This window comes from Cajanus cajan, chromosome 6 (assembly GCF_000230855.2).
Source record: "Cajanus cajan strain Asha chromosome 6, NIPB_CcT2T_4, whole genome shotgun sequence".
NCBI classification, from domain to species: Eukaryota; Viridiplantae; Streptophyta; class Magnoliopsida; order Fabales; family Fabaceae; genus Cajanus; species Cajanus cajan.
The window spans coordinates 58,506,185-58,520,754 of NC_138522.1; the positions used below are offsets into that span (position 1 = coordinate 58,506,185).

At 33.4% G+C, this 14,570-nt stretch overlaps 1 protein-coding gene across 8 annotated transcripts; it reads left to right on the forward strand.

Annotated features, from left to right (window-relative positions):
* Positions 1-8,781: 8,781 nt before the first annotated feature.
* On the forward strand, positions 8,782-14,570 carry LOC109797164 (F-box family protein). Of its 8 annotated transcripts, none has more exons than XM_020357104.3 (8): positions 8,783-9,837; positions 11,062-11,187; positions 11,294-11,398; positions 11,515-11,914; positions 12,013-12,142; positions 12,243-12,537; positions 13,847-13,946; positions 14,041-14,234. In XM_020357104.3, exons 1-7 carry the CDS (start codon positions 9,217-9,219, stop codon positions 13,898-13,900), a joined length of 1,731 nt encoding a protein of 576 aa, XP_020212693.1. In that variant the 5' UTR covers positions 8,783-9,216; the 3' UTR covers positions 13,901-13,946; positions 14,041-14,234. The 8 variants fall into 8 exon arrangements, with proteins under 8 accessions (XP_082915230.1, XP_020212693.1, XP_082915231.1 ...); XM_083059105.1 differs by having other exon boundaries at positions 8,784-9,837; positions 13,853-13,946; XM_029271053.2 differs by having other exon boundaries at positions 8,784-9,837; positions 13,853-14,234.

Sequence of the window (14,570 nt, forward strand, 5' to 3'; positions counted from 1 at the left end):
CTATTCTCGAATTAGGGTTAGCACGTTAGAACTGCATTTGGGCGATGTGGCTCAATTTGTATCTTTTTTATAAAAAAAATACTTTGTTATAAAGTGTGTTTCCTACCTTTATAATAATAAAAAATGCTGATTCCTATTACAATGATTTCTTAATTTATCGCGTGTTTCATTCTGTTTGCAATGTTGTTTTCCGTGTTGAAATTTCAAAATCTGATGGCTTTATAAAGGGATCAGTCTTTGGAATTAAAGAAGCATTATTTATAATTATAAGTAATGTTTTTCGTTTGGAACTTGGAAATATCCGAACACAAGCTGTGGGATGTGGCTTTTGTGATGTTGCTGAAGCTTCATTTTAACATGGTAAAGGATGAAATCTGTCCATGATGTACCATGTGGTTTTCACGGATTACAGCAGGTTATTAACAGGGATTTAAATTGATTCTATAGTGCCTGAAAAATGCCTAGTAGTGTTTTATCTTATTGCTGCTTTGCATCTTTTGGCAAAAATACACATACCTGATATTATCCGTTTATTACAAGTTCTTGGGATGGCGGAAGTCATTGAGTCGATTACAATCATCACCCAACAAGGTTTGGAATATCTCAGGAATGGATTAAAATATAATTTTTAATCAGCTAGCATATATTACCTGATTTTCATCTTGATTGGATTCGAAGTTTGAATTTTGTTTTTGGTTTAAATTGGATCCAATCAATTATAAATCATTCATAACGCTGAAGTGACATGTTGTCCAAGTTTCGAATTCCTAAAAAATAGTGGGTTAAGAGGGCTATAATTTTCTATTAGAAACTTCATATAGATGTTATACTAGTCTTAAAAAGTATCTTAGTTATTTAAAAGGTTGTTAACGTTGATATAATTAATGTATAATGAGTTAATCATTTATTCATTGTTAGTGTAAAGTTTTTTATACGGTCAACTAATCATATTTTTTAAATTATTTTATTTTATTTTTATTTAATTAAATGACTAAATGACATGACACTATTAAAAAATATGATTGATTGTTAGTGTAAAAAAAATTTACATTAGTAATGTATAAGTAATTAACTTTTATATAATTTAATAATTTTAAATATATAATGATTTGTTATTGAAGAAAAATATAAAATTTTAAAGTTTAATTTTAATATATCGGCAATCCAAATAATTTTAGATGATTAAATATTTGACAATTAATGTTTAGAATTAGGCATGGCAACGGGGCGGGTACGGGTTTGATGATACCCGTCCCCGTCCCCGCGACTAAAACCTATACCCGTCCCCGTCCCCATACCTGTCGGGTATGGGATTTTTGTCCCGTCCCCGTCGGGTATCGGGTATACCCGTACCCGTAAAAAAAATAATTTTTTTTTACAAAAATTTTTTTAACTTATTTTTATGTTATATTACAATGATAATTGGGTTGTTTGTCTATCTCATATTTTAATCAAGAGACTTCTTAATAATTAAACAACTACAGGGAAATGCTGAGCTACAGGGAAAATCACGGCCGCGATTCTAAATCACGCCCGTGATTCACCAGAGAAAATCACGGCCGTGACTCCCAATCACACCCGTGAACGCCACTGACCCTTCATAGATGTGCTCCAGAGAAGATCACGGTCGTGATTCTCAGTCACGGCCGTGATTCAGCAAACTAAAACTTTCATGTGTTTATTAGATTCAGCATTGTGTCAATTTATTTCCTTAGTTATTTAAAAAATTAAAAGTCATATAAAATATATTTAAAAATTCAAAACACCGAGATAACCAATCCAAACCAAACTACAAAGGTCAGTTTAGTTCGAATTTGATATTTCATTTTAACCAAACCAAACTGGAACCATATCCTTCTCACTGTCCAAGTGAGAAATTGTGAAACAGGTTATATCACTTAACAGTTCACATGAAAGGGCAAGACAAACTGAAGAAAGAGAGAGAAACAAAAGTACACTTCTTTCCAGTTCCCCTATTTAAACAGAGAGAAACCCAGATAATCAGATTATATACTTGAGTCGGAAGGCTCAAGATACCAACTACGGAGTGCTTGTGCGAAAGGAGATCCTAGAGAGATTGAGCGAGAGAGAGACGTACCAGTGTGGTGAGGGAGCCGCTCGGAGGGAGAAAATGTAGGCTGGAGTGGCTGGTCCGTCGGAGGCTGGAGTGGCTGGTCCGTCGGAGGCTGGAGTGGCTCGTCCGTCGGAGGCTGGAGTGCGCAGTGTGAAACCCTAACTCGTGGAGGCTGGAGTGTAATCGTGTGATTCGTGTTGCTAAACTTGCTATAATCGTGTTGCTGGAGTGAGTCACTTTAGACTAGAGACATTATTTTTAAAATTTTAATTTTTTTTAAATAATTAAACCGGGGACGAGTATTTAACCGGGGACGGGGATGGGGACGGGGACGGGGACGGGGACGGGGACGGGGACGGGGCGGGTAAGTATATACCCGTACCCGTACCCGTACCCGATTTAATTTATCGGGTTTTACCCGTACCCGTACCCGTACCCGGTCAAAGCGGGTATTCCCCGTCAAAGTCGGGACGGGTTCGGGTATTACCCACGGGTACGGGTTTATTTGCCATCCCTATTTAGAATGTTAGTATTATACCAAATTTATTAAAAGTGAATGAATATATATATTTCTTTTATAGCAATCCTAGTTTCTAGATGTAAATGTTGCTTTATTTAATTAAAAAATGAAAAATAAATGAAGAGATGTGAAATAATAAGTGAGAAGAAATAGTTATTAGAAAAATTAAAATTTTCAATTTCATTAAAATATAAAATATTTATCCTTCATCATGATAAAATTTTTTTTTTTTTTTTCTGAATAACCTCACCCCATTTTATTTATCAAAATGACCTATTTACTATTTAAGGTGAGAAATTGGCTGGGGAACCGATTTCTCACCTTCAATTTTTATAACATTGAAAAGTTTGCTGTGAGAAATCGGTTAACGTAAAACCGATTTCTCAACTGCATGATTTTTTTTTTTTTTGGTTTTTGATTTTTTTTTTCGTTTTTGTTTTTTTTTTCGTTTTTGTATTTTGTTTTTTTTTTTGTTTTTCGTTTTTGTTTTTATTTTCGTTTATGTTTTTTTTTTTGTTTTTGGTTAATTTTTTTGTTTTTTTTGTTATTTTTTATTTTTTTTCCAGATTTTTAATTTTCTTATTTTCATATTTTAATTATAAATTTGTGAAAATTTTTAGTATTTTTTAAATAAAATAGTTTAGTTAAGTTTTTAGAATAAAAATAAATAATGAAATAATTATTAATTTTAGATTATAAAAATGTATTTAAAATTAAATTTAAAGAATAAAATTGAATAAAATTAATTTTAAATAGAATATTTAAAAAAGAAAAAATTATGATAAATGACAACTTTAAATAAAAACAACATTAATTGAGATGAACAACTTGAAATAAAAACAAAATACAATAACAAAATAGGAGATCGAATAAAAAAGAACAACAACAGAATTACAATCCAGGAAATTACAATCCAATTTTAATGATGTCTATGCCCTTCGTTCCACACCTCGGAGGTTATCGGTTCCTTGTTGGGTTTCGACGACTAATGCGTGGTTGTTGTGGTTCAACCTGGTCCTTGTCATGTTCTATATTAACAGTATCGATAACTGGATTTGACGAACCACTTCCACCGACCTCAGAGTGATAAGACGAAAATGAAGGGAAATTCATGTTTTGCATGTAATTATATGCACTTTGTGGCGTGTGTACGTCGACGCCAAAAAGATTGCTCATGAAGTCCCCTGTTGGAGTTGTTATTGATGGTGGTGTGTACATGAATTGTTCATGGTGCGTATGAAATGATGGATAAGACTGAGGATGTTGTTCCACACTATAAGGTGGGTGATTATCTCCAGCCATTAGGAATGTTGTTGCAGTTGTTGTTGGGAGTTGCGTACTAGAAGTGGATGCATGAGATGAAGAATACTGACTACAAAGAAATAATTTAGAATTAGCACGAAACCATTGTAAATACTCCGGAGTGTGTTGGAGAGGCCCTTGAAGTGGTTCCCCGAAAATAACATGTTTGCGTCTGTCTTTCCAAATCGAAATCCAGTCTGCATGTTGTTGAGCCCAGTTGGTGTCGCTATGTCCTCTCATGTCTATGTCGTGCATTTTATCAAGATTATGAGCTTCGTTGGGGATTGGTTTCCATAAGCCAAATTGCAATTGGACTCTATCAGTTTGATGCCAGACTACAACTGCAAATGAAGTTAAAGCAGTACAAGCAGTCCATATTCTATAATCCTTATAAGTACATGCTGGCAGTGAGGACTGAAATTTCCTATATGGCATCCATAGAAACTGTAAAAGAAAAAGGTTAAATATTTGACTTGTTCGATGTAAAAGGGATTATGTTTGAGAGAAGTTTACATTGTATTATCTCGTTATGGTTCATGTTGTCATATCTTAATCTATAGCCAAGTAAGTCTCCATGGGACGTCCCTGAAAATCTTAGCCCTCTTCCTGACCACCTAAAACATTTGTACAATTATAAAATTTTAGGTTAAATATTTTACTTGTTCGATGTATTAAAATGGTATAAAAATTACTCCATACCTTGATGCTAGCGGAAATGTAATATCCCGTTGGACTCTTGGTTGGATGGAAGGCATTCTATACCAAGCCCAAGACTGTAGAAGCAAAGAACATCCACCCATTTTCTTTGAGGATGGATAGATTGCCCTACACAATTCTCTATACAAATGTGCCAAACAAGCAGAACCCCAACTATATCGTCCTGCACGTTCCAAGTCAGCCAATAATGGTAAATACATTAAGTGAATTCTATTACCTGACTTGTCTGGCATAATGACACCACCGATCAACCCTAAGATATATGCTCGACAATGTTGAAGCAATTGTTGTTGAGTGGGTTCATCTGGTAGTGCAATTGTATGGTCTCTTAACCATTTGAGTTTTATGCTTGATCCAACTAGAGCTTCCCCTTTTGGAGGTACGAAGCCTAACAACTCGTAACATAATTCATCCCAGTCAAACAAAGTTGGTCCTGTTACTGGTTTGCCGTCAATCCTTAAACCCAATTGTAGTGCCACATCTTCCAAAGTCACTGTGCACTCACCAACTGGGAAGTGAAAAGACATGTTTGCCCTCAAGATGGCCTTTGCTTAATTTCGGACAGGCACGAGTCTATCAAAAATGCCTACGCTAGACAAGGCAGTGGTTGGACACCTGAGAATTCAGTGCATGTATTCTGTATTCGCCATATAGCTCAAAACTTCATGAGGCATTTCAAGAATACAGAACGGAAAAAATTAATCATCAATATGGGTATGTACTTAGCATCATTAATTACTTTAATTTGTTTCATCATATTTCAACATTACTAAATTGTTCATTTTTTCCTTATCTGATTTCACAGCTTATGGGATGACTGAGCCAAGATTCAATTACTACTACAACACGCTAAGGAGCGAACCAGAAACTGAAGGTGTAATTGAATGGCTCAACACCATACCAAAAGAACAATGGACTCTTGCATGGGACGGTGGCCGACGATGGGGACACATGACTACTAACTTGGCTGAGGCAATTAACTCCATTCTTAAAAAAACAAGAAATTTGCCAATTTCTGCAATCATTATGTCGACTTATAAGAGATGTAATACCTTATTCATCCAAAAGGGGAAGGAAGTCGATGCTAAACTTAGGGCTGACCAAGTTTATACGGAAATAATGAATAGGGCCATGAGAGATGCAGAATCAAAGGCTAATACTCATCATGTCCTCAAATTTGATCGTCACAGTACACGTTTTTTGGTGCAAGAGACCATTAACCCAAGGGAAACATGACCTACTGGAACTTTCACGGTTAGACTACATGACAACTGGTGTGACTGTGGAAAATTCCAAAAGCTACACATGCCATGCTCCCATGTTGTTGTTGCATGTAAGCATGTTCACCACGATTATAAATCTTACATAGATCCGGTATACACATTACAATATGTTTCAAATGTTTATAACGAATTATTTGGTGAACTGCCTAATGAATCTTATTGGCCGGATTGTGAAGAACCGCAAATCATACCAAATCCGGAAAAGATTAGAAATAAAAAAGGTCGTCCAAAGTCATCCAGAATACGCACTGAAATGGATATGGTTGAACCAGGACAACCAAAAAGATGTTCTCTCTGCAGAAATGTAGGTCACTCAAAGAAAAAATGTCCTTACCGTCAAGGAAGTTCAAGTCATCAACCTTAAAATGCCATCAAACCTTCCAAATATTGTATTTTGTTTTCTAGTATTTTATATAAATATTTTATCTTTTGTTAAAAATTTTAATTAATATTTATTTCATTATTTATTTAATTAATAATTATTTCATTATTTATTTTTATTCTACAAACTTAACTAAATTATTTTATTTGAAAATACTAAAAAAATTATAAAAAAAACTGAATATTTAAAATTAATATACGAAAATAAAAAATTAGAAATCTGAATAAACAAAATAAAAAAAAACAAACAAACAAAAACCAAAAATGAAAATAAAAAACAAAATACAAAAACCAAAAACATAAAAAAACAAAAACAAAAAAAAATATACAAACAAAAACGAAAAACAAAAAAAAAACAAAATACCAAAACGAAAAAAAAAAACAAAAAAAAAATCAAAAACAAAAAAAACAAAACAAAATCTTGCAGTTGAGAAATCGGTTTTTCGTTAACCGATTTCTCACTGCAAACTTTTCAATGTTATAAAAACTGAAGGTGAGAAATTGGTTCTCCCAACCGATTTCTCACCTTAAATAGTAAATGGGCCATTTTAATAAATAAAATGGGGGTGAGGTTATTCAGAAAAAAAAAATTGATATATTAAAAAAAAAAGTCACAAATGTCTCCTTACTTTTCTTTTTTCACTTCTCATTTATTTATTTAATTTTATTTAAACACTCTAAGAATCTACTTATTTTATATTTATCTTTATTCTACTTTTATTCCTCTTTAATTTTTTTTTTCTCATCACCTTTTTTATTTTATTTTATCCGAGCAAAACATACATAAAAATTATTATTTTAAATGAAGATTCAAATTTTGATTGATTGTATTATAGAAAAGAGAATTACATTTTTTATATATTAAATTATAAAAAGTTCTTATGATAAATTGTTTGTGTTATTTTGTTGATGATAGAATACAACATAATAGTTAATTAAAGAAAGAAAAAATTTTATTATATATTTAAAGATTTGTTAAAATCTTGTTCATATAGTGTTAAGAAAATGTATTATTTTTTTTTATTAAAATTACATGTTTATTTTATTATTTAATACATATTTAAATTTGAAATTTTTTAAATGACTCTTATTTATTATATCATCTTGTGTTTACAAAATGTCAAAGGCTGACTCTTACAACATCGAACTTGGTTCTTGTTTCTTTTAAATAAGATATTAAGTTTGAATTGTATAAAAAAATATATGTGATTGAGAAGGAAATATCTTAATAAAAGGTAACCAACTATATTTTGTGATCATAAAAAAGTTTGTAAATACATTTTTTTTAAATTAAAAAAGTGTAAGATAAAAAAAAACTACACTCTAACATATAAGATACCTATGACATTAGCCAACAAAAGTGAAGTAAGCTAGAGAGGATTATTCATCCAAACTTGAATGAATTGATCATGTGTGATGTCATGTTTTGCTAAAAAATTTATAAATGAATTAGCTTGTTAGATGATATGTTAAAAACTAACAATCCAATTTAAAGAAACAAAATGTTAAATCTTCTTTATAATCGGAGTAATATAGATGAAAAATATTATCATTTTTTTAATCAACTTTAAGGCCACTATGAAATCTCATTCACAACTAGAAATACCATTATGACAAGCTTTCTAGCCTATAAAAGATATTCAATAACTTATTTTTGAGATTAGTAAAAACCTCATAATAGCAACAAAAAAAAAATAAATTGTCCATTATGGTTGCAAATTATATCTCTCGATTCCTTGGTGAGCTATTGTCAGTGTTTAATTTGATTGTTGAAAAAATTGGTGGTTCTCATTTTACTATTCTAACTTCTCTCATCTTCAAGTTTTTGTAAAGAGAGCTACTAATATTTATAAAGAGAGTTTGAATTTGATTAATGGTATTTCACATGTCCCAATTGATTTCTTCAATTATAACTGCATTCCTTGTTTTTCATATTATCTAACATATAACCGCAAACATTGTAGTTGTTGCACTATGAGGATTATGAGGAAACCACTCATATAAGTCTATATTATAGAAGTTGTTGTTTTGATCTAGTTTTAAATATTGTCAAATTCGTTGAGCATAATTACAATCTTTAAGCACATGTTTTGAAAACTCATATCAATTGTCACACTTATTACAAGAAATATCTATAGACGTCTAAAGACTCAAAAAAGGTTAATGGATAGGTTATTATGTAAGGTAAGTCATAAAAAGTGAAGGATATTCATTGGTGATTTAAAATTTCAAACCCAAAACCAATTTGTCAAAGTAGAGATGGACGATGATTTATTAACAAAAAGCTAATTAAATTTTTTTTTTATTTAATTTTATTTCCCATATAAAATAATTTAAAATCATATTATTTTGTATTTTTTCTTCTATTTTATTTGATTTTTATTTATATATTTTTTCTTATACCAAACAAAACATAACAAGATGAAATAAAAACAAGAGAAGTGAAATAATAATATTTAATCAGGCGATACGTGTGAATCCTATGTGGCATCGACCTGTTCAATTTGAAAAAAAGCAGAAAAGAACAGTCTCTTCTCTTCAATTGGTGTTAAGTTTTGTTCCCCTGTCACGGCCAGATCTTCAAGAAATAAATAAAAAAAGGCAGCATCGAAGGAAGATGAGTGAGTGTGAGCACATGAGGGAGTATTGAGCAGGACATGGGCGTAGCGTAGCCGAAGAAAGCGAAAGCGCAGTCTCATAATTGATAATTCTGAAATCCAAACAAAGTCTCCGTCGTTCACACTTGTAAACTTTTCCACCCAACACAATGAAGCCAGAGAAACCCCGTTGCAGGTTCCACCTTCGCACGCTCTCCAAACGCACGCACCACCCTCTTCTCCACCTCCGCCTCCTCTTCCTCTTCGTTCCCACATAAACCTATTTCCCTTCAATTCCACGTTCCACAATTCAAAACCTCACCAATCACCTAATCCTCAACCATGTCCGAATCCCTTCTCTGCCTCTTGACCGAAGACCTACTCATCCGACTCCTCCAGAAGCTCGGCTCCCACCGGAAACCGTTTCGCTTGGTGTGCAAGGACTTTCTCCGGGTCGAATCCGCAACCCGGAAAACCCTTCGGATCCTCCGAATCGAGTTCCTCCTCGGCTTGCTGGAAAAGTTCTGCAACATTGAGACGCTCGACCTGTCGCTGTGTCCGCGGATCGACGACGGCGTGGTGTCGGTTCTGCTCACTCAGGGATCGGCGAGTTGGACTCGGGGACTCAGGAGGCTCGTGCTGAGCCGGGCCACCGGGTTGGGCCATCTGGGCTTGGAGATGCTGATTCGGGCCTGCCCTGTGCTGGAGGCCGTGGATGTGTCCCATTGTTGGGGCTATGGTGACAGGGAGGCCGCGGCGCTATCGTGCGCCCCGAGCTTGAGGGAACTCAACATGGATAAGTGTTTAGGGGTTACTGATATTGGGTTGGCCAAGATTGCTGTTGGGTGTGGCCAATTGGAGAGGCTCAGTTTGAAGTGGTGCTTCGAGATTTCTGATCTGGGGATTGATCTGCTTTGCAAGAAGTGCTTGGACTTGAAATTTCTCGACGTGTCCTATCTCAAGGTTTGTTGCGTTTTCTCACATAAATTCATATTCATGGATAAATCGAGAGAGAGAAATGGTGGAGATTAGACTTTTTTTACTTTTTTTATTTTTATTTTTTGAATTTGAATTTGAGTATCGCCTTACAGTCAAAGACTAATCATTCTATAATTTCTCCAAATACTAAGATTCATTTAATGGTATGACCTCTTTAAAACATGTTATTTTACATACGGGAATATGGGATTGAACTTTGACTACATATTTAAGGATTATGGTTATTTTTAACTAAATGATTAGAGTTATGTGAGAGACTTTATATACTTTGTTTGTAATTGAGATTTGGGAATAGGTTGAGGTCACGAAGTTGACGATAGAGAGTAGTGACTAAAGCAAACCACTTCATTCCCTACCGTTGCCGGTGTTGATGATAGAAAAGCACTTTTTTAAAATTCAATTTCAGATTCCTAAATGGTTTTGAGGGAAGCACCGACCAAATTCTTAATGTGGGTTTTTGGATAATTATAGTTGAGCAGTTGGTACTGCCATTTGAATAAGTATCCTTGTTCTTTCTTATTGAAGAAGGAATAGACGTTCTGATTTATGGTTTCCAAATTGCGAGCAATGCAGAACAATAGAGTAGGAAAACAAGTTCCTTGATGACTTATGACAAACGTACAGCCCGTCTTGGGATGTATGAAAGTGGGAAGAAGAAAAGAAATTAAAAGAAAAAGGAAAAGGAAAGAATAAAATAAATTGATAGTCTTGAGGTTTCATGAATTTGCACCGACACTCCCTGCTTTTTAATGTTTATAGTAACTTCTTTTTATAGGGAATCACAATGTAATGCTTTTCAAATAATATTTAGTGTAATGTCTAAGTGGTGTTAGTGTAATTTTTTTCAAATAATTAAGAAAGTTATTATAGAAGTAGAAAATGTAGGGAGTGTTTAAGCAATTTTCAACGTGTAATTTACAGAAAATTAAAAGATAAATAGAGAAAGTGACAAATGTAATAAATGATGATACGATGGAAAAGACAAAAAGAGATAAGAAGAAATTGGAGTGGGAAAGAGCTGAAAGAGGAAATGAGTAGTATATGTTTATAGTTATTGTTCTTTGACTAAGGAGCATGGACAACAGACTACCATATTTATGTGTTGCGATATTGTTCTTAACACTATTCCCAAGAACAACATATTTCAATGACAATATGATAAGTAAATTAAAAGTCTTTCATCATTAGGTAACGAGTGAATCTTTGAGATCAATAGCTTCTCTGTTAAAGCTTGAAGTTTTCGTTATGGTGGGCTGTTCTTTGGTGGATGATGTTGGATTGCGATTTCTTGAAAAAGGATGTCCACTGCTTAAGGTATTATAAGTTATAAACTATGACCAAAATGGTTTAAAAATTATTAAAGTTTGATGGAGGGGGTGTTCACCGGAGTATCAACATAGAGTATTTCCATGCATTGCAGGCAATTGATGTATCAAGGTGTGATTGTGTTAGCTCATCCGGTTTAATATCTGTAATTAGTGGACATGAAGGTCTTGAGCAGTTGGATGCAGGATACTGCCTCTCTGTAAGTTTATGTCTAAAATTCTAAAATTTGTGGTGTATATGATAGTGATATCACTGTGTACCATATTTTATTGTGATAAGTTTTATATACGCTAACACCTCAGGCATTTCCCATAGGAGCTTTCAGCACCTCTTGTTAAATGCTTGGAGAATTTGAAGCAGCTGAGAATAATTAGAATTGATGGTGTTCGAGTCTCTGATTTTATCCTCCAGACAATTGGCACCAATTGCCAGTCTTTAGTGGAACTTGGTTTAAGCAAATGTGTTGGGGTGACCAACAAGGGAATTATGCAACTAGTATCTGGCTGTCGCAATTTGAAGATACTTGATTTGACTTGTTGTCGTTTCATCACTAATGCAGCCATCTCTATTATAGCAAACTGTTGTCCAGACCTTGTCTGTCTGAAGCTAGAGTCTTGTGATATGATGACTGAGAATTGTCTTTATCAACTTGGATTAAATTGCTTGCTGCTTGAAGAGCTTGATCTCACTGATTGCTCTGGTGTTGATGACTTAGGTAAACTGTGGAAGTTGTACGAGTAAATAATATATCAGTCTTGTTCAAAATTGCAAATGGTTCTGATTAGTTTATTTCCAATTTTCTGCTTTGCGCAGCACTTAGATATCTATCAAGATGTTCAGAACTCGTAAGATTGAAGTTAGGATTATGCACAAACATATCGGACATAGGATTGGCACACATTGCTTGTAACTGCCCAAAAATGACTGAACTTGATCTCTATCGGTAATTGAACTTTACAGTCAATGTGGTTAATTGCTCATGGTTCAATGAATAATGAACAAAGTAGTGATTCTGTTTAGTCCATTCTGTTCTGCGATCACAGCTGTGTACGTATTGGTGATGATGGGTTAGCAGCACTGACAAGTGGATGCAAGAGGTTGACAAAGCTCAACTTGTCATATTGCAATAGAATTACAGACAGAGGAATGGAGTATATCAGCAATCTTGGTGAACTATCTGATCTGGAGTTGCGTGGGCTTTCAAACATCACAAGCATTGGTATAAAAGCAGTTGCAGTAAGTTGCAAGAGATTGGCAGATTTAGATTTGAAACATTGTGAAAAAATTGATGATTCAGGTTTCTGGGCCCTTGCTTATTATTCACAAAACCTGCGGCAGGTCAGTGGTGCTACTTTCACTCAATCAAGTTATTATTATTCTGAATCTCATGAGTTCTAACTAACACAGTACTGTGGCCTCTAAATTAAAAGTCCAACGTTTATTGTAAAAAAATTCTAAATGTTACATCAATGAACATAATTGATACTAATGGTTTTGTTACTTTATTGTTGCAAAGTGTTATATGGTTTGATCTAATTGACAAATTTAAAACTATAATTCTCCATTAAACCTTGGTTTGGATGCTTGTCTAGGCTCCCCGCTATCCTTTCTTCATCGGTGATTGATATTCTTCTTCTCTTTCCATGCTTTTGTAACTATACCCATTTAAATTTGATTTTTATGTTTGATCTCACGCTTCCAGTCACACATTTAGCTTTGACTTTTTCATGAGCACATATGGGAAAATAAAATAAAGAAAAATGAAATAAATTTCTCATTAGCTAAAATTAACTTGTACTTAAGTTTATTTGTAGAATCTTTTTCATATTAACAATTAGTTTCTCTAAAGTTGATTTTAACTTGTAAATGAGCTAATTTTATATTATGAGAGTAACTTATTTAATTTTTTCTTCTTATTTTCTAATCTTATAATTACTTGTGGAGAAGTTTATTTTCTGCCTTGGACTTAAAGAAGGATAAACACTGTAAATTTTATTATTGCTAGAAAACTTTTTTGCACATTAGATTAAAGTTTCTGCCTCATCTTGCTACAAATCTTACTCATATTCAGCTCCATTTTGGAATAACATATAAAGCTGGATGTTAATGATAGTAATAGCTGTTTTATAGAAGATTTTATTCAAGATAAGTGAAGAAAGGAGAATATTAGTCTAAAAGAATAAATTATATCTGCACACCTATTGATTGGATACCTACTAATATCATTTTGTAATTCATAAATTGGAGCCATGCAATTAATTTGGTTTTCTATATGGCTCTGTTTCCCATTTTCTCCATTTTCTCATATTATCTATCACATTGGAACTGTTAATCTTACTTTTTAAAAGAAGTTTATGTTTCTTCTTGGCTTCAATAATCTTTTATTTCCTTCAAATTGAAAATCTGATATATGCTCTTAAATCTTTAATAAATTAAACTTAGAAAACTTACTATTTTGTGTTAACAAGCGGTTTTTGCTAACCGACTGAGTTTTTTCTTATGCTTTCAATAATTAAAGTTGCCATATATATATATATATATATATATTTTGTAGGAGTGCACATGTTATTATTCTTCAAATAGGTTAAACATTGATATTTATTTACATTAAAACAGCTTGTAATTGATGGAAATACTGTTATGTTAGGATCAGAAGTGCCAGCAATACACTCTTTTTAACACACTCCCTCTCATTGGTTAGAATTTATTGAAAATTACGAAATTAGGGAAGAAACTCATTAAATAGGGTGAGAGCATCATCAAATTTTATGCTTTTCAATAAATTTCAATTAATTAGAGAGAATGTGTCAGAAAGTGTGTTGCTAACATTTTTTATGTTAGGATTGGGGGACGTAATTCTATGTTCTAACTGGACATAGTGGTGATGATGGCAGATAAATATGAGCTACTGTATTGTCTCAGATATGGTGTTGTGCCTGCTTATGGGTAACCTGAAACGCCTCCAGGATGCCAAACTGGTGTGTCTTTCTAAAGTCACTGTCAAAGGATTGGAACTTGCCCTTAGAGCTTGCTGTGGTCGTATTAAAAAGGTTAAACTTAAGAGGTCCCTCAGGTTCTTGCTTTCCTCAGAAATGCTCGAGGCAATGAATGCACGGGGTTGCAAGATCAGATGGGATTAGCCTATAGCCACGCTATCAATCTGTTATACTTTCTTTTCTTGGAAGCAATGCTGCTTCATTAAGATCTTTTTTGATTCGAAAATTTAAATTTCAGTTGCATTTTCTTTTCCTTAACCTCTATTACACTAGTAATAAGATGCATGAGTTCAATTAGGTGACATTGACAGATTTCTAGAGAGGTATTTTTCACCTTCTAAAGTTACATTCTCCAATAAAGCATGAGGTTACTTA

What these genes read in the sequence shown, in the direction of transcription:
- LOC109797164 (XM_020357102.3), top strand. Translation starts at nt 9,217, where the DNA reads ATGTCCGAATCCCTTCTCTGCCTCTTGACCGAAGACCTACTCATCCGA. An exon ending in TCGACGTGTCCTATCTCAAG is followed by an intron (nt 9,838 to 11,061) that starts GTTTGTTGCGTT and finishes TTTCATCATTAG; the next exon opens with GTAACGAGTGAATCTTTGAG. An exon ending in ATGCAGGATACTGCCTCTCT is followed by an intron (nt 11,399 to 11,514) that starts GTAAGTTTATGT and finishes CATTTCCCATAG; the next exon opens with GAGCTTTCAGCACCTCTTGT.